This window comes from Aythya fuligula, chromosome 2, assembly GCF_009819795.1.
Source record: "Aythya fuligula isolate bAytFul2 chromosome 2, bAytFul2.pri, whole genome shotgun sequence".
Classification (NCBI taxonomy): Eukaryota; Metazoa; Chordata; class Aves; order Anseriformes; family Anatidae; genus Aythya; species Aythya fuligula.
The window spans coordinates 99641738-99658186 of NC_045560.1; the positions used below are offsets into that span (position 1 = coordinate 99641738).

Genomic DNA, 16449 nt, shown 5'->3' on the forward strand with positions numbered 1-16449 from the left:
CCGTCCTCCCCCCCGCAGCACTCCCCCCCCCGCCGCCCCCTTCATCCCGTTGCCCCGCCAGGGGTGCATCTCCTGGCTGCCTCGTCCGGGAGGGGATGCTGCCCTTGCTGTCCCTCCATTCCTCCTCCTCTTCTCTCTCTCTTTATATCCCTTTGAAATCCTTTCAGTTCCTCTCACTACTCTTATTATGAACATGTTTTCCCTACTGTGCTCCCATGCTAGCCATTAGCCCTCTGCAACCTCAAAGGGATAGGTGTCTGGGATGAGATGTAGCCGGGGAGGATGATAAGCCTGAGGAAGGGAAGGGGGGGAGAGAAAGGGAGAGATTTTTCTGCCGTCTCTGGGCTGATTGGAAGAGGCAATCATTGTATCTGCGGCCGGAGGATTAACAGCTAAACTTTTATTGCTCCCTTTTGTGCTTGTGTCTGTGCGTGTGTGTGTGTGCAAATGGAGAAGTCTTTTCTCAGAGGGGAAGATCCTTTCAGGCTCCCTGTGGAGGGTGCAGTTCAAGGAGGAACTCAGGAGAGGTTTGTCTGATCCATAAAGTGACCAGGTGAGGGGAAACGATCCTTCTCCTGTCACTCTTCCTCTCCCAGTTTTGAAATCATTCTTTCCCCACCACCGCCACCCTCACGTCCTTCCCCTCCCCTCCCCTTCTCTGCACTGAGTAAATGGAAGAGTCTCCAGGATTTTCTTCTGCTTCTCGCCCTGGACTGGAGAAGTGAGGGGACATCTCTCTATCCTCATCCATCTCTATCTCACTCCATCCATACCAGAAAGGATTTGAGACGCTGCAATGTGTTTTCATCCTCTTGACACTGCAACCACTTGATACTATGCAACGCATAGGGAGAGGGCTTTGCAAAATGGATTTGTTCGATTTTAAAGGATTTTTTCTCTAATAAGAATCGCATTGCACACAAATATGACTAAATCCCCTATTTGGTAAATCTTTCTTCCCCCCACCCCTCCTCTTTGGGTTCCCTCCCGCCCACCCCCACCCCTTCAGAGGAGCAAGCACAGGGAGCTGATGACGGACCCATTAATCCCTTCTTCAATGCATCAAAAGAAGCCGAAGGGCTGGAAGTCGCTGGGCTCGGAGTCCTGCAGGAAATGCTTCGATCTGCTTTTGGTTTTGTATGAAACTGGTGACTAGGGGCTCGGCTCGCCCCGCCGCCGCCCGCCGGCACCTGGATGCGCGGGTCGCCGCCGCCGCCGCCGCCTTGCCCGCCGCCGCGATGCAACGCTTCTGGTGGTGCTGCCGGTAGCTCGGGTGCGATGGGAGCGAGCCGGCGGTGATTAGTGGAGGGCGGCGAGGGAGAGAGAGCGAGAGGAAGGGCTGCTCTGCTCTGCTGTGTGTGTGGGCTTCAGGATTTTTTTCTTCTTCTTTTCCTACTTCCATCCTCTCCCCGTCACTGGAAGTCCTCCCGTATCTAAATGGAATTAGTGGAGACCGAAGCCCCTTGTGTAAGGCACAGACATGACCCATGGGCGCAGCTTCTTTCACAGTGAGTATGTCCCTCTTCCTGCCCGCCCCCTCCCCTCCTGAGCTCAGCCGCCGCTCACGGGCTCGTACCCTCCTCTGCCTCCCCAGCTCGCCTAACGGGACGCCCAGACTCCGCGCCCTGGGGGCAATCTTCCCCTACCCCCCCCCCCCAAAAAAAAAAAAAAAAAACAACCGCACCATCTCCTTCCCCATCACTCTGCGGTACAGCAGAGGGAGGTAGGTATCTGTCAGCCCCACGGTCACGCTCGTGTGGGCTGGTGGCTGTCACCCAGGCGCGACGCGTCTTGTCTTTTTTGGCATGGTGGGGGTAAAGGGAGAGAGGCGACCCTCGTGCCGGCTGCGCTCCTGTGATGCCCTGGCCGGGACTCGAACCCTCATCCCCGGGGCAGCACCGAGCGCCGCGCCGGGGAAAGCCAGGGCGGGCCGGGGTCCCAGGCTGGCGGCCCCCTCGGGATAAATCCTCTCGGAGCGGCACGGAGGCCGCGAAATGAGTTGATTATTCGTCGGAGACCTCGGGCTGAATGGATAGGACCCTCTCCCCTGCCACAGTTTTGCAGAGGGTCCCCTCTGCTGAAGGGGCTTGTCTGGCCCCTTAGTTTCAGCACATCACCCTACGCCCATACCTGTAAAACAGCAGTGCTATGGGCAGGTATCGCTTTTCCCAAAACTCTTTGCTAGGCTAAACCATGTCCATACCAAATCATATCCTCTGAAAAGCTGCCTGGAAGAGTGATAAATCTCTTAATATACAACTTGTGATGGAAAAAAAAAAGCATGGATCCATGAAAATGCAAAGATGCATAATCGGTGGAAATAGAAAGTGTGATTATAATTACACTCTTGATTAGGAGAGAAAAGTGGATGAGGAAGACAGAGAATGCAACAAAAATGTAGTGGAAACTTCTTTGAAATAATTCCCAAACCCGGATAATGCCAATATTGTTACAGTACTGTCAAAGCTTCCCAAGTGACAGCTTTGAATGAAAAAAGACTGTGACTGATCTCTTTGGAGTCATCATCATCATCATCATCATCATCTTCTTCTTCTTCTTCTTTATTTTTTATTTTATACCTCTGTGAGAAACACTGTTCTTTTCCCATTGTTTGAGAAAGAAAAATTCAAGGGGTTATAGAATAAAATGGACTATCTTGACTGCTTGGGTGAAAAATATTTTGTTATCTTTTCCCATAAAGCTCATAATTTTAATTACTTTCTGGCATCGTACATATTTTTGTAATGGTGGTGTTAATGCTACTAAATCAAGAAGATTTTTTTTTTCTTATTTATTTATTTATTTATTTTAATATGGGAGAAGTATTTCACTCCAAATGCTGGATATGATATGTGTTGAAAAAAAGCTTAGAGTCTCTTAGTCTCTTCTTATCTATTACATGTTACATTCTATTATCAGTACCATTTTGACTCCTTATTAATAATAAATACTGGCTTGCTAATGTGTAAGTGTAGCTCCCTGCTTTGGAATAACATGGCTCTGCAATTTGGAAGCACTCTTTCTAGTGGTAACAGCTGGAATTGAAAAGACCTGTGTTTTTGCTCTCATATCTGTAATAATATCCCATTAATTTGGACTGAATCTCTTTAATTCTCTGAACTTAATTTTTAACATGCAGAAAAACAGGGAAGTGTTAATAGATAAAAATACTTGAAGGGAAGCTGTTAGAATAATATATGAATTAATTGTCCAAGAAGAAACATTTCTCATGTAGGGTTTGTTTAGCTGCTGTACCTTCCATTAGAGCTTTTATAAATTCGTGAGAAGAAAGAATGTTGGCAGCTGGCTACATATTCCAACAACAAACCACCTTAAATATTAAGAAATTAGATTTTGACTAGTGAGGATTATAGGCATAGATGCAGTATGTTCACTGCATGAAACCCAGCTAAGTAAATGAGCAACTTAGTGAATGCGTGAATCCTTCATTGCCTTCAGATTCTGACATAGCTGATGGACAGAGTCCCAGCTAGGATGTATTTCCAGAATCTATCCCTGAGGAGAGTAAAGGCATGAATGGTTGGGTAGCATCCAGATCTGAGCAGAAGATGTAATGTTCTCACTGAATGCCCATGACACAGAAGAGTTTTTAGCCACCAGCTCTGCCAATATCCGTCTCTGTTAGCTGGGGGATTCAAAAAGACACGGGGACTGTGAGCCTGACCAAGAAATAGTGAATATGCTGCCAAGCCTTCATTTTCCCAGCACTACGACCTTTACCTCTTTAATAAGTTAGCCATCATCCAGAGCTAAAGCCCTCTGTCATACAGGAAGAGGCATAGAAATAGAGATCTCCATGTTATCAGAATTTGGGAAATACAAAGAGACTTGTTTCCTTCAAGGTAAAAATTGCACACAATTTGCAGTAAAAAAAGCTGAAAAGTATGCAAGCACCATCTTCAAAAGGACCATTTGGGTACCTTCGTAGTAGCTCTTGATGATTTTTGGCATCTCTTGGAGATAAGAAGAAGAAAATATGTCTTTCAACTACATTTATTAAAGATTACAGGTCCATCAATTCCTTGTCATAGTCAACAATACAAATGGCAGCAGATCAATTCAAAATACTCAGGATAAATAAGGAACTTCATCTCCACTTTAACTTTAGTGCAGTCTGAGTGCTATGTCTGGGCTTTATGCCAAACTATCTGGGGTCAAAATTCTGAGCATTCCAGGAACTCATGTACCTGTTCTTTCATGCTCTTGCTATCCCACTTTCTCCAATAGCCAAACTGGCTATTGGACTTAGGAGATGGGAGAAAGATATGATTACCATCAGTGCATGTCTGCTTCATCAGGTAGCTATCCAGTCATTTTGGTCTTCCAAACCAGCCTCTTTGCTATTGATCTGAACTTTTCCCTCTTAGCCTTAACACCCAGAAACTCAAGAATTATCTGCAGTTAAAATCCACATTTGCTCCCAAGCCCCAGCTGTCTTGGTATGGTTGGAAACAGGAGATTTTTGTTTGTAAAATAGACTGCAAATTCACTGCAGCATAAAGCAACATACCCTTGTCTGGCCAAACAAACTAGTGTAATGAGACTGTTAAGCACACACAATAGTTTATTTCACCAAAGGTTTGCATATACCTCAATGGAAAAAGACAACCCCTCACTTTTTTCATAGCTTATGAAAGTACTTATTTTCAAATATTATTATGCCATGGCAAGGGGCCTAAGTGAGACCAGTGGCACTGAACCTTAGTAGGTCTTTGTCTATAAATACAGCCTTTTTTATTATTATTACTGAACCAACTGATGATTATATAAATATAAATATTGGTAAAATGTTTTCTTCTAATATTATTTTTTTTTAAAAGAGGGAAACATCAGTGCTTGAATATTTTGTTTTAAGCCAAAAACTTCTCTTAATTTGGATACATTCACAGAGATAAATACATAGGCAGATCAAAAAAAAATAATAATAAAAAAAATAAAGATCCAAGTAAATGAAACGTTGGTTTTGTACAGTAATTTAATTTATATCCTTTTGCTTACAGTTGATTTGTTTGCTGGCCATATCACACTGTTATATCATCTAATGTATATTTCTCTTTCAGTTGTAGCAAGTCTAATCATCCTACATTTGTCTGGGGCAACCAAAAAAGGAACAGGTATGTAAATTTCAGACGTTTTTTCAGACATCATATTAAAGCCCGAAGTGAGTTAGTGACCTGATCCATGGCTATATCTAATTAAAGGCTTAGCCTGACTCTTGCAAAGGCTGTAAACTTCTCCCCCCACCCCCCCACCCCCCACCCCCCGCCCCGTCCTTCCAAATTGACATGTTCAGATTGGGTACTGAGCTGTCTAATCTTAAAGTCTTTTTGATTGTTGAAGTAGAATTCAAAATCTGAAATTAGGTATCCTGGCTCCTTGTGCAGTTTTGAGTATAGAAAAAGGTTCTTCTTCACCCTGGATGTTAAGTGTGGTGACAGCCATGCAGGGAGAAATGATAAGCACAGTGTGTGTCTGAATTTGTGTCTGCATACTCAGTCCCTGCAGGCTTGAATTCATTTTAGGAAATTAAGATCCACACCGTCCTTAGTTTGGATACAGACCATGAAGAAAGAGAAATGTATGCAGAGTACAAGGCAAATCTCTTGTGGTTAAAATCATCCTTAGAAGTTTCAGGACAGGAAGAATTATCCTGTATCCGTTTGCATTGATCATAAGAGCAAACAACTCATCTCTGAACATGAGAGGCTAAAGTTAGCTAGAACAGTTAGATATAGGCACCTGATTTGGAGCAACACATAGGAGGCCTTACCCAGGAGGCCTGGGTAAGGTCTAGAAATTTCTACCCTTCCTAGAACCTACTATCCATCAAGCCTAATTTTTTTCCTCCAACAAATCCATTTTATTTTAGCTTACTAGTTAAAAGTACAATGTTCAAGAAGTGATTCTTCATCTCCTTCAACCTGAAAAGATTCAAAGCTTTATGTCCAGGCTCTCAGAGAGTGTGCTGAAAGGAATGCAAGAGTTTCAGGGCTAGGAAGAAAGCAAATGAGAAGGTCTGATTCTCTTTTCTGATGACTCACCTAGGAAGAGGAAAGTTCTGGGTTGTGATTTGTGACCCCAGAGATAATTATTAATTCTACAGCAAACAGCAAAATAAAAATAAAGAATATTTTTGAATCAGAATCCAGGATTTCCTCCATCCATCTCTGTCAGGTGAATCTAGAGCCAAGCCACAGTAAAATAAAAACAGTTCTTACATTCTATCAGTATGATGTGATTTATTTTTTTTTTCTTGATTTTGTGACTGACGTATTTTGGTATTACAGCTTGTATCTTGCTGACAAGGCACATGTTTGAGTCTTTTGAGATATGTGAGTGGGAAACTCATGTTTCCCATTCTTGAGCACATGTTTTTCTTACAAGGTTGTTATTTAAAAAGCAATATAAGTACTACTTCCCCTAGACATCCAAGCCTCTTCTTTGTTTAAAAAAAATTATGTTTTCAATGAGAATTATAGGTTCATATCCTTAAAGCACTGACTCATTCCCCTCCAGATCAATGATCATACAGTCTAAACAGAAAAAAGCTGAGACCACCAAGAGAAGAAACTCTTTTATTCTGTAAGAGAGTTCAAAGCTTCATAGGGACATAACAACAGTTAACTATATAATACTTAATGTGATCATTTCACAGAAAAGCAGACTACTGCCGAAGGACAGAAACCAGTGCAGTGCGGAACTTGGACAAAATATGCAGAAGGAGGCATCTTCACTTCTCCCAATTATCCCAACAAATATCCTCCTGACAGAGAGTGTGTCTACATTATTGAAGGTGACCAACAAAATAATCTTTGTATTCTATCTTCAACTGATTCAAAAATGTATTTTACTTTGCTATATGTAAACAGTAGGTAAAGTCTGTAAGATCATGATCAATCTTTTCAAGAAGCAAGGTTTAGAAAAGCTTTTCCTTTCCTTTCCTTTCCTTTCCTTTCCTTTCCTTTCCTTTCCTTTCCTTTCCTTTCCTTTCCTTTCCTTTCCTTTCCTTTCCTTTCCTTTCCTTTCCTTTCCTTTCCTTTCCTTTCCTTGCCTTGCCTTGCCTTGCCTTGCCTTGCCTTGCCTTGCCTTGCCTTGCCTTGCCTTGCCTTGCCTTGCCTTGCCTTGCCTTGCCTTGCCTTGCCTTGCCCTTTCCTTTAAATAAGTTGCATTACATACTAAGAAATACTTGCAAATACTAGATTTGTTTTCTGATACTACTAATAAATTATCTCATGTAAGTATGCAGGAGTTCCTTAGTGATAAACAGTAGAATTATTTCAGTATTTTCAGAGAATGTATAGAATCTAAAATGCTGTAACATGGCAGAAGACAGAATATTTAGAAATGAATAAAAGGAGTGAGGAAAAACAAACAAACAAACAACAACAACAACAACAACAAAAGCTAAATCCATGTCTTTTGTATATAGTAGTCAAATTATTCTCCCAGCCCATGAGGCTGGGAGAAAGTAAGCCTATTTCATCTTCAGAAAACTGAGGCATGGAGACATAATCTTATAATCAAAGAGAAGAGCTATGGAAACAAAATATGACCACTTTTGTAAACCCTAATCCAGTATCTTAAACCATGAGTTGTTCCTCTCATTAGTGGTGTTTGAATGTTCTTTATAGTAAAGACATGTCTTTATCATATTAATTACTTGCTTATGAAAATATAGGTAATAAGCTGAAAGGTGGCTTAATACACTATTGAAATAGACTGTTTTAAAATAAATTAGAAATGTCTAAGAACAATTAATAAAGGAAATATTTAATCAAACATCTTCTGTGATGAAGGTGAAATTCCATGTTGACAAGTCTGGAGTAATGAGCAGTACAAGAAATAGCCTGAATTCAATAGACCTTTTATTATATATATATAAAAACAAACAAACAAACAAACAAACAAAAACAAAAAAAAAAAAAAACAACCCAACACATAATTTCTTACAACACACTTGCTTTCTACTACTGTGTGTCCAACCATGTTCTAAAGTTTGGATTCTAACTGCATAGCTTAAAATCTGTGATAATATCAACTGCATCAATATGTAATTTGGTGAAAACCATGTATACTGCACAACATATTCAGCTCTACCTGTTTCTGTCTTCTAAAAAGATCAGGAATAGATATGTCTGAAAAAAGTCACCAAAATAAATAGAAATGTCTCAGTAACCATACTTTAAAAAGTGACTGTTTTGAAAAAAGGCAAAAAGAGACACACCAAAGGGCAAACATATATACATATATATACACTATATATATATATAGTAGTTAGAATAACTTATTTGTTCAAATTTATACTTTTTACAACATATAGATATGACAGAAAAATATAATGAAGTGAAAAACTTTTCCTGTATCTTTTATATATACTCACTGACATAAGATTTAAAGGGTTAAAAAAGATTATATATATATATATATATATTTTTTATTTTTATTTTTTTACTAATTGCGATATCTTTGAGGCAGGATAACAGTATACGGAGTGGATAATCTTTGCTAATCCAGAACCTAAACGTCTGTTAAACCTGAGCATAAACCAGAAACATCTCTATATACCTATAATTCCTGTAATTAATATTGATATTTCAAAAAACTTAGAATAGCTTCTCTCTGCTGTTGAATATCTAGTAGCATACTAGGGGGGCTGTTAATGTGATCCAGTATAGCATCCCCACATTCCTCTCTCCTCTTTGTATGTCTTAGATAACTCAGTGTGGCAGGTTCTGACAGCTGTGTGACCTGAATTTAAATACATATATGGATCAACAGGTTCTTTCCTGTCTGCTTGCTTTCTTTCCTTCATTTTTTTTTTTTGCTATCATACACAATCTACAGCAAATTCTGGTGGCTTCTCTCAAACACCATTCCTACTGACTATAAAGGACTTGAGTGAGGACTGCAGCATGTAGTTTGTTGTAATAAAATTGAATTTAATCTCAAGATACAATTTTTTCCCCTGTATTTTAGCTCATCTTAAATGTATGCAAACCTTTTATCATTTCTAAATTACTTTGGTAAAGTAAAAGAGCTGGCAAAAATTGCCATGATCATACACTGTGAGTTTCTAAAAGGGAAAAGCATTTTTGATTGCAGTGGAGCCTATACTAGCAGTCAAAGAAGATCAGCATAAGAAGATCAAACAGCTAGAACTTTCTTTTTCTTTTTCTCTCTTTGTCTCCCCCCCTCCCCCCCCCTTTTTTTTTTTTCCTTCTATTTTGGTAGTAATGACAATTAGCTGTTGGAACAACTAGGAATTTTGAAGTCCAGGTTGGATGCCTTTCTAAAATAAGTCCTTTAGGTCATCCAGAAGTCATGGACTCAGTACAAAAATTATTATGCTATAGAGGAGCTTCTGGTGAGTCCCATCTGCCTTTCAAAATGCATTATTTATTTATTTATTTATTTATTTATTTTGGTTCAGTCTTATTGGGCATACAGAGAATGTAGGAAATAGCTGAGTGTACACATTAAGTTCCCTGTTGGCCCCAATTTTACCCTTGTTTTGAATATTCATGACTCTTACCTGGCAAAATTCACAGCTGTAAAATTCAACAACCGCAGCAGCAGCAGCAGCAGCAGCCTTTGCCAGACTGCAGAAAATTTGGCATGTGTGCTTCAAAGAGATATATGCACAGGAGTTTCTGTAGGAACAGTTTTTGTTGGTGCTAAAAATATGTGGGGAGTGGGATAGACATAGTTTACACAATATATTTTAAGAACTGGTTTGAAAATCTGGAATCTTATATGTTTTGATTATTTATTTATTTATTTATTTTAATAGCTACAAGCTTATTTATAGGTATAGACTAGAATTGATTTATGGAGATATAAAGAAAATCTTCCACTGTATATACTTCTGGATATTTAAAGTTAGCTCTCTTGAAGGTCTTCCATATTTTTGACTTAAGGTCATTAAACACCTTATTTCTAGACATTTCACTGTATGAAAAATCTCATGTCAAAGTCCTCTGGTATTTCTTGGTGATTTTTGTGTCCAAATAGTGTTCATTAAAATGAGGAAAGAATCTTCTTTTAAAAGGAGGTTATAAGTGATTTACTTGTCAATAATAGCCAAACAACCAGAAATATCAAGGACTATCAGTTCTGTACAGCCCTGATAGATGTGGGCAGGGGTTGAGTTCAGTGTCTCATTTCCATGCAGTTGCATAAATTAAAACAGATATTTTTGCTTAACTTCAGCTGTCAGTTATGCAGACCTAGAGGCTGATCAGAACTAAAACCTTAATTGCATGTTTGTTGCTGAAAATGTTCTTCTGAAAGTTGGAACCCAATGTCTTTTATTTTCATTGAATATAAAATCTCAAGATAGCACTTGTGTAAGATAATTAGATGAAAAAGATGACAAGACATGTAAGCATTAAGAAGTCTTTCCATGGTATTAAGCATCTTTGAAGAAAGATAATTAGAAGCTAAATATGGAAAATTTTAATATTTGAAGTACAATCACTTTATGAGATAGCTTCAACATATTTAATTTGGACTTTATAACATCTTTTTTTCTGACATAGTAACCACCAAAAAATTTTTTTGGAAGATGTGAATATGATTTACCTGTTAATGAGGATATCAGAAGTTACCACTTTACCCCTTCTTTTCTGATTAGATGTCCAGATACTGCTCCAGTGTGGAAGAGATATATATTCTCTTTTTACTGTTGTGGTGGCTGCTGGTTGTTTACTCTTTTGTTTTATTATTTTATTTTATTTTATTTTATTTTATTTTATTTTATTTTATTTTATTTTATTTTATTTTATTTTATTTTATTTCATTTCATTTCATTTCATTTCATTTCATTTCATTTTATTTTATTTTATTTTATTTTATTTTATTTTATTTTATTTTATTTTATTGTAGTTATACATTATTCTTAGTCATCATTCTGTACTTTTTATTGCTTTATTTCCATAAGTTTTAAATTTGTACACAAAATTTGAAGGCAAAACGGTGGCATGAGATGTGTTCATACAATGCCTGCTTGCTTCAACTCACTTATAGCAAAGAAACCCTTTGTAAAAGTCAGAGTATAACTCTAAAAAGACACCTTTTTGGCTAAATGACAGCTAAAGTTGGGAATCTTAATCATGTTTTCTTCCCTTACTGTCATTTTCAGGAAGATCTGAATCACTTAGGTAGATTATTGCAACCAAAACATTTACTTTTTTACTCTAAGATGAAGCATGGAAGTGTATTTGAAAGCACATAGTGGAAAGGTAGCATGGATGCTTGCACAGTATTCCATTCTATCTTTGCCCAATATTCTGTAATGACCACAGTCACTGAAAATACAGAAACACAAAATATTACATTCCCCAGATGAGTTATGAGAAAGAACATAGAACCATTTGGGCTAGTGTGCAGAGCAGGCTGGGACATGGGCTGTACCTGTGCTAATAATAAAACTTAAGTCAGGCCTAAGACTGATTGGCACAATCCAACATCCTTTCACCTTCCTAGTGAATAGTACATATCCAAACTAGTTGTGAATAGTCCTTGACCAATGAGGACTGCTACATCATGCCTAAGACAGTTTTTGGCAGTTCTGAATGGCATGGGACAAAATCATGCCAGGAGGTGTTTTTAATGGTTGAAGGAATAAGGACAGTCAGTGGCTCAGCCCCCAGCCTTATTTTATTTAGCAGTGGAGAAGCAGTACTGATGGACTATCAATACTCCATTGTTCCAGTGTTGCAGACTGAATCCATGGGAGACCTGGCGAAAAGTAAAAACTTCCTCGAACTCTCCTTGAACTGATGTGATTTTCTGTGATCCTTTAACAAGAACTGAGCTTGACTAGAATAAGCCTTATCTTGACTTTGTTGAAAAATAAATAAAAATAGAAGAGAGTATGCTATGGCAAAAAGTTGATCCTAAAACTAGTTTGCAATGTGAGATTCAGAGTTCTGTATGGATACTACAAAAATTGCATAGTCTTTACCAGGCCATACTTCTACTGAGTCAGTTGATTTTATGCTTAAGTTTGTACAACCGAGTTTCATTTACCTTTTTACAAGTCCTTTTACAAGAACTTCTTTTATATTATAGTGAGATTATAATGGACTTTAAGTTTCCTTTTCAACAACAACAACAACAAAATCTATATGATATGCATAACTCAGAGGGGGCCTTACGCCCATTCTTACCATATGTTGAGTTTTGGGTTCAAGCAAGGCTTGCTAAGTATTTAACTTGCTTGCTTTAGCTAGGCTTGCCCTGGTAAGCCTTAGTATAAAATGGAATAGTGAGACCTAACACCGATAGTTTAATGAGAACAAATGTGTTATGTTAATGGCATATACACAAGAACAATGGGAAAGGTCATTTTTGAAGCAGGTATCTTCTTGTTGCCATGGAAAGCAGAGGAGTTATATGCTGTGTTAAGATGCTGTTTGACACTAACAACACTAGTGGAATTAATATTCATATCTAGTTTGCAACATTAACAAATTAAAATAAATCTTTAAGTAGGATAGTAACATTGTATTTTGGATAGTGAGTATATAAAACTTACAAGTCTTAATAAGAATTCTCAAGTTTACCCAAAGTGTTACTCTGTTGGAGTTTCTGATACTTAACTCTACAGTCCCTAGATGAATGATGAATAGATCTCAACAAATCTCTTTACATGAATAGGGGCATAAAAAATGTGATCACAGACTGAAAGGTGATGATTGCTTTCTTCTCCCCTAGTATTTTTTTTAGTTAAGTTTAAAATAATATTTATTGTAAATATATGACACCAAGAGTAGAAACATCTGAAAAAAATAATTAATGATATCTTCCAGTTATTCAGACTATTACTATAATCTAAAAGATGTATTTCTGTATTTAAACCTCACCCAAGGTGGCATTAATTGTCTTTACAAACTTTATTGTCTGATTTTATTTTTCTTTCACTTTCAAAATAGTTTAATTTCCAGGAATTGTGAATTTCATATAATTCCATATAAAGTTTTAAGTTTTTATTTTTCTATTAAACTTGTATGGACACAAAGATCACAGGATGAAAGCATTACAGAGAAATATATATAACTCAATTACCTACAATGTCATGTAAATAACAGTGGGCCAATAGTAAGTACTTTCCTAATTATGAACTTGTTCAATTTTATAACAGTAGGTAAGGAGCTTGATTTTTTTTTTTCTATGTTAAATATTTCAATAAATAGAAATCACACAAACATATTAAAATTAGAAGTAAAACTATTAAAAATATTTTTTCTTTTCAAGCAACCTGTGTAATTAATTTCAGAGTTAACTCTTCAGAATCTTATAAAATGAGCCTGTCAATTTATATGATAGTTGCAAGAGGGAGGTGTCAGATCTTATGTAAGAGTATAAGGTTGTATCCACTTGTTTTGTTCATTTTAATTGTTCTCAATTCTTATGAGCTCATCCCAAAAGATTCATTTCCAACCATTTAAAAATGTATATTTTCAGGCCATGTTGATCATTTTCTCACTGTTCCTGAAGTAAGAAATAAAAGGATATTTGGCTGCCAGAGTGGCAGTAGTTGCCATGTTAAGCTTGGAGTTTGATCTTGTATATTTTAATGTGAAAAAACTGATAACTTGGGCAAAGCTCATAGAAATTTCAGTCTCTTCTAATATTTGGAAAGTGTATGATCCCATGAGAGGCAGAGGATGCAGTGACACAACAAACCTTTGTCTTAGCAGAAAACATTATTAGAAGAAAAAAGGATATTACACCAAGATCTGTACACATAATACATTTTTAGCTATGGACAGGATTCAATGCAGGAGTACATACCCCAGGGATTCTGCATCTTAAAATTTCTAGGCAAAACTATGATTTTATCCTTTTAACAAAATGCTGTAGTTCAAACAATAAGAGTTTTGCTTTTTACACAAAATGACCAGCAAATCTTGTTTTTGAGATCATTGTGACTGCTACTAGCCTATGAATACTGGTACTAAGCTATGAATAATATAAATTATTATTGTTGTTGTTGTTGTTGTTGTTGTCTGAGGTGACTATTATAAGTTTCTTCAAGTTTTGTTTTTTTTTTTTTTTTTTTTTTTTAAGAGTATTCTTTACTCTTAGTTAATTTTGCTTCATTCTTATTGTTAAATGAAATTTCACTTCACTCTTCCTAGGATATAAATGAGATGATTATACTCAAGCTAGTCATTGACTGCTTAGTCCAGAGTGCTTAGTCCTATAGCACAGTTCCCACCAGACTTTTCTTCATTAGGTTAAAAAGTATTCTGATTAACTTTTCCCCTCAAAACAATGTATGTATGTGGTTTTCCACATACATAAGATCCTTTGAAAGATTTTGTGCTTGAACCAATTCTTCCAAGGCTGTATGTTGTTTTACATCATACATATCTCTTTTAGTTTCACTAAAAACTACTATCATAAGCACTTCTAAAAGAAGAACAGATGAGTAAGCATATGATGCAAAATCTAAAATAAATAAATAAATAAATTTTTAAATATTGTACTAATTTTCAAAAACAGAATATACTTTTTTAAGGAAAAAGTTGATGCATATGTTAAGATTCATAAAAATATATATTTGATACTCTTAATTTTGTTTCAGATTTTAAGGATTTTGGTTCAGTAAATAATTTCATTTTCTTTTAATTTCTAGCTGCCCCTAGACAATGCATTGAACTACGCTTTGATGAAAAATATTCCATAGAACCTTCTTGGGAGTGTAAATTTGACCACATTGAAGTACGAGATGGACCTTTTGGCTTTTCCCCAATCATTGGACGTTTCTGTGGACAGCAAAATCCACCTATGATAAAATCCAGTGGCAGATTTCTGTGGATTAAATTTTTTGCTGATGGTGAGCTGGAATCTATGGGGTTTTCTGCTCGATATAATTTTACACCTGGTGAGTACAAAACATCATACTTTTTAATAGAAAAATCTTAGTGTAGTAACTTTGTTAATGATGTATAATTGTGCCATTGTAATTAATATTAATGAGGACTATATTTAATATCAAAGAAAGTATTCATAGATAGGAAAATGGTATAAGGTATATATCTTTTGCATAACTAGTAAGGCTAATTCAAGGAAGAAAATTTCAATACAGTTTTGTCTAAGATTGTACAATTATTCCCTTTTTGTCAATTTTTAAACTCACTTCATTAAAGTAAGGTAATATTCTTAGGCAAACTTTCCGTTCTTTTTTTCCTCCACTTATTAACAAAAGATTGCTGATCTTAGTTTTCATTTTTGGCTGAAGCTACAATATATTGCACTGCACTGCTGTATTTGACGTAGTTCTGTACTTTCTTGTTTTGAGTGATGAGTCATACCTTAATATAGCCTACTCCAGAGCACTATAATTATTATGTAATTTTGTCAATTATGTCACTATTGTTTCAACTGTTGTGTTAGGTGGAATATTTTTTAGAATATCTACTAAAATTAACTGGCTCAACATTCTGCTTTCTAAATTATTCCACTAGCACTATAGAAGATACCAGGACTACTTGAGTGTTCCTTTCTGTGGCCTTCTCTGATGCAAGAAAAATTCTTATAAAATTACACAGGGTAGTTCAATGTTCTTTTTAGTAAAATATACTGTATTCCACAGGAAAAACATATTTAGAAGATTTAAAGAGCAACAAAACACAGAATTTCTTTAGAGAATGATGTGATAGCCAGATATATATCTGAATAGAAATATCTATTGTAAATGCAAAGACAATAGATGAAATTGTATTTTTTCCACACATTTGTCAGTGGGTTTTTGTCATTTTCCTCACCATCTTCCCCCAGAATTCTTTGCTTTAGATTTCATGTCCTTGTTTCAAAACATTATGAGTGAAAAGATGTTCATAGCAGGACCTAAAGTTTCTTCCAACTAAAAAACTCCCAGGTGAAAAACAACTTAATGCACCATGTTTTATCAGCATTCCTTTTCTCCTGAAGTAAGGTGGTTTTCTACACTGAGATCAATTTTTTTTTGTATCTATATTACTGTAGCAGTATCAATTATTCCCAACTTCAGATGCAGTAGTTATCTCTTTTATTATTATTTTATCTCTTCCTCCCTTTTTCCTCCCTTCCTTCCACTTCCTTTCTTCTTCCTCCTCAGCACTTCCTCTTCCTCCTTTCTTCTTCCTGATAGCTTGAAAGCTATGTAAATGGTAAAGGGCTTCTATGAATATTTGCCAGAATGAGGATATGATTAATTTTACAAGTGCAAAGCAGCATTTATACCTCCTTAATCACCAATAATAGGATGAAGCTATCTTTCTAGATGAATTGCTTGACAAGCTGTTTATTAGGTGGAATGGATTAGGCCTGACATTTTGAGATCCACTGTCCAAAGGTTTGCAGTGAAAAGGATGACTGTCAATTCATCAAAGAGTGACAGCTTTCAGAAATGTGTAACGGTAGCAGAGAGGCATTGGA

At 36.7% G+C, this 16449-nt stretch overlaps 1 protein-coding gene across 3 annotated transcripts in view; it reads left to right on the forward strand.

Annotated features, from left to right (window-relative positions):
• The first annotated feature begins 1286 nt into the window (after positions 1-1286).
• The window catches only part of NETO1 (neuropilin and tolloid like 1), a 69476-nt gene continuing 54313 nt past the window's right edge, over positions 1287-16449 (forward strand). For all 3 annotated transcript variants that reach the window (XM_032183411.1, XM_032183412.1, XM_032183413.1), the window contains exons 1-4: positions 1287-1508; positions 5082-5135; positions 6677-6814; positions 14666-14914. In XM_032183411.1, coding sequence (XP_032039302.1) covers positions 1481-1508; positions 5082-5135; positions 6677-6814; positions 14666-14914 — 469 coding nt within the window. In that variant the 5' untranslated portion in view covers positions 1287-1480. The remainder of the gene's footprint in view (positions 1509-5081; positions 5136-6676; positions 6815-14665; positions 14915-16449) is intronic.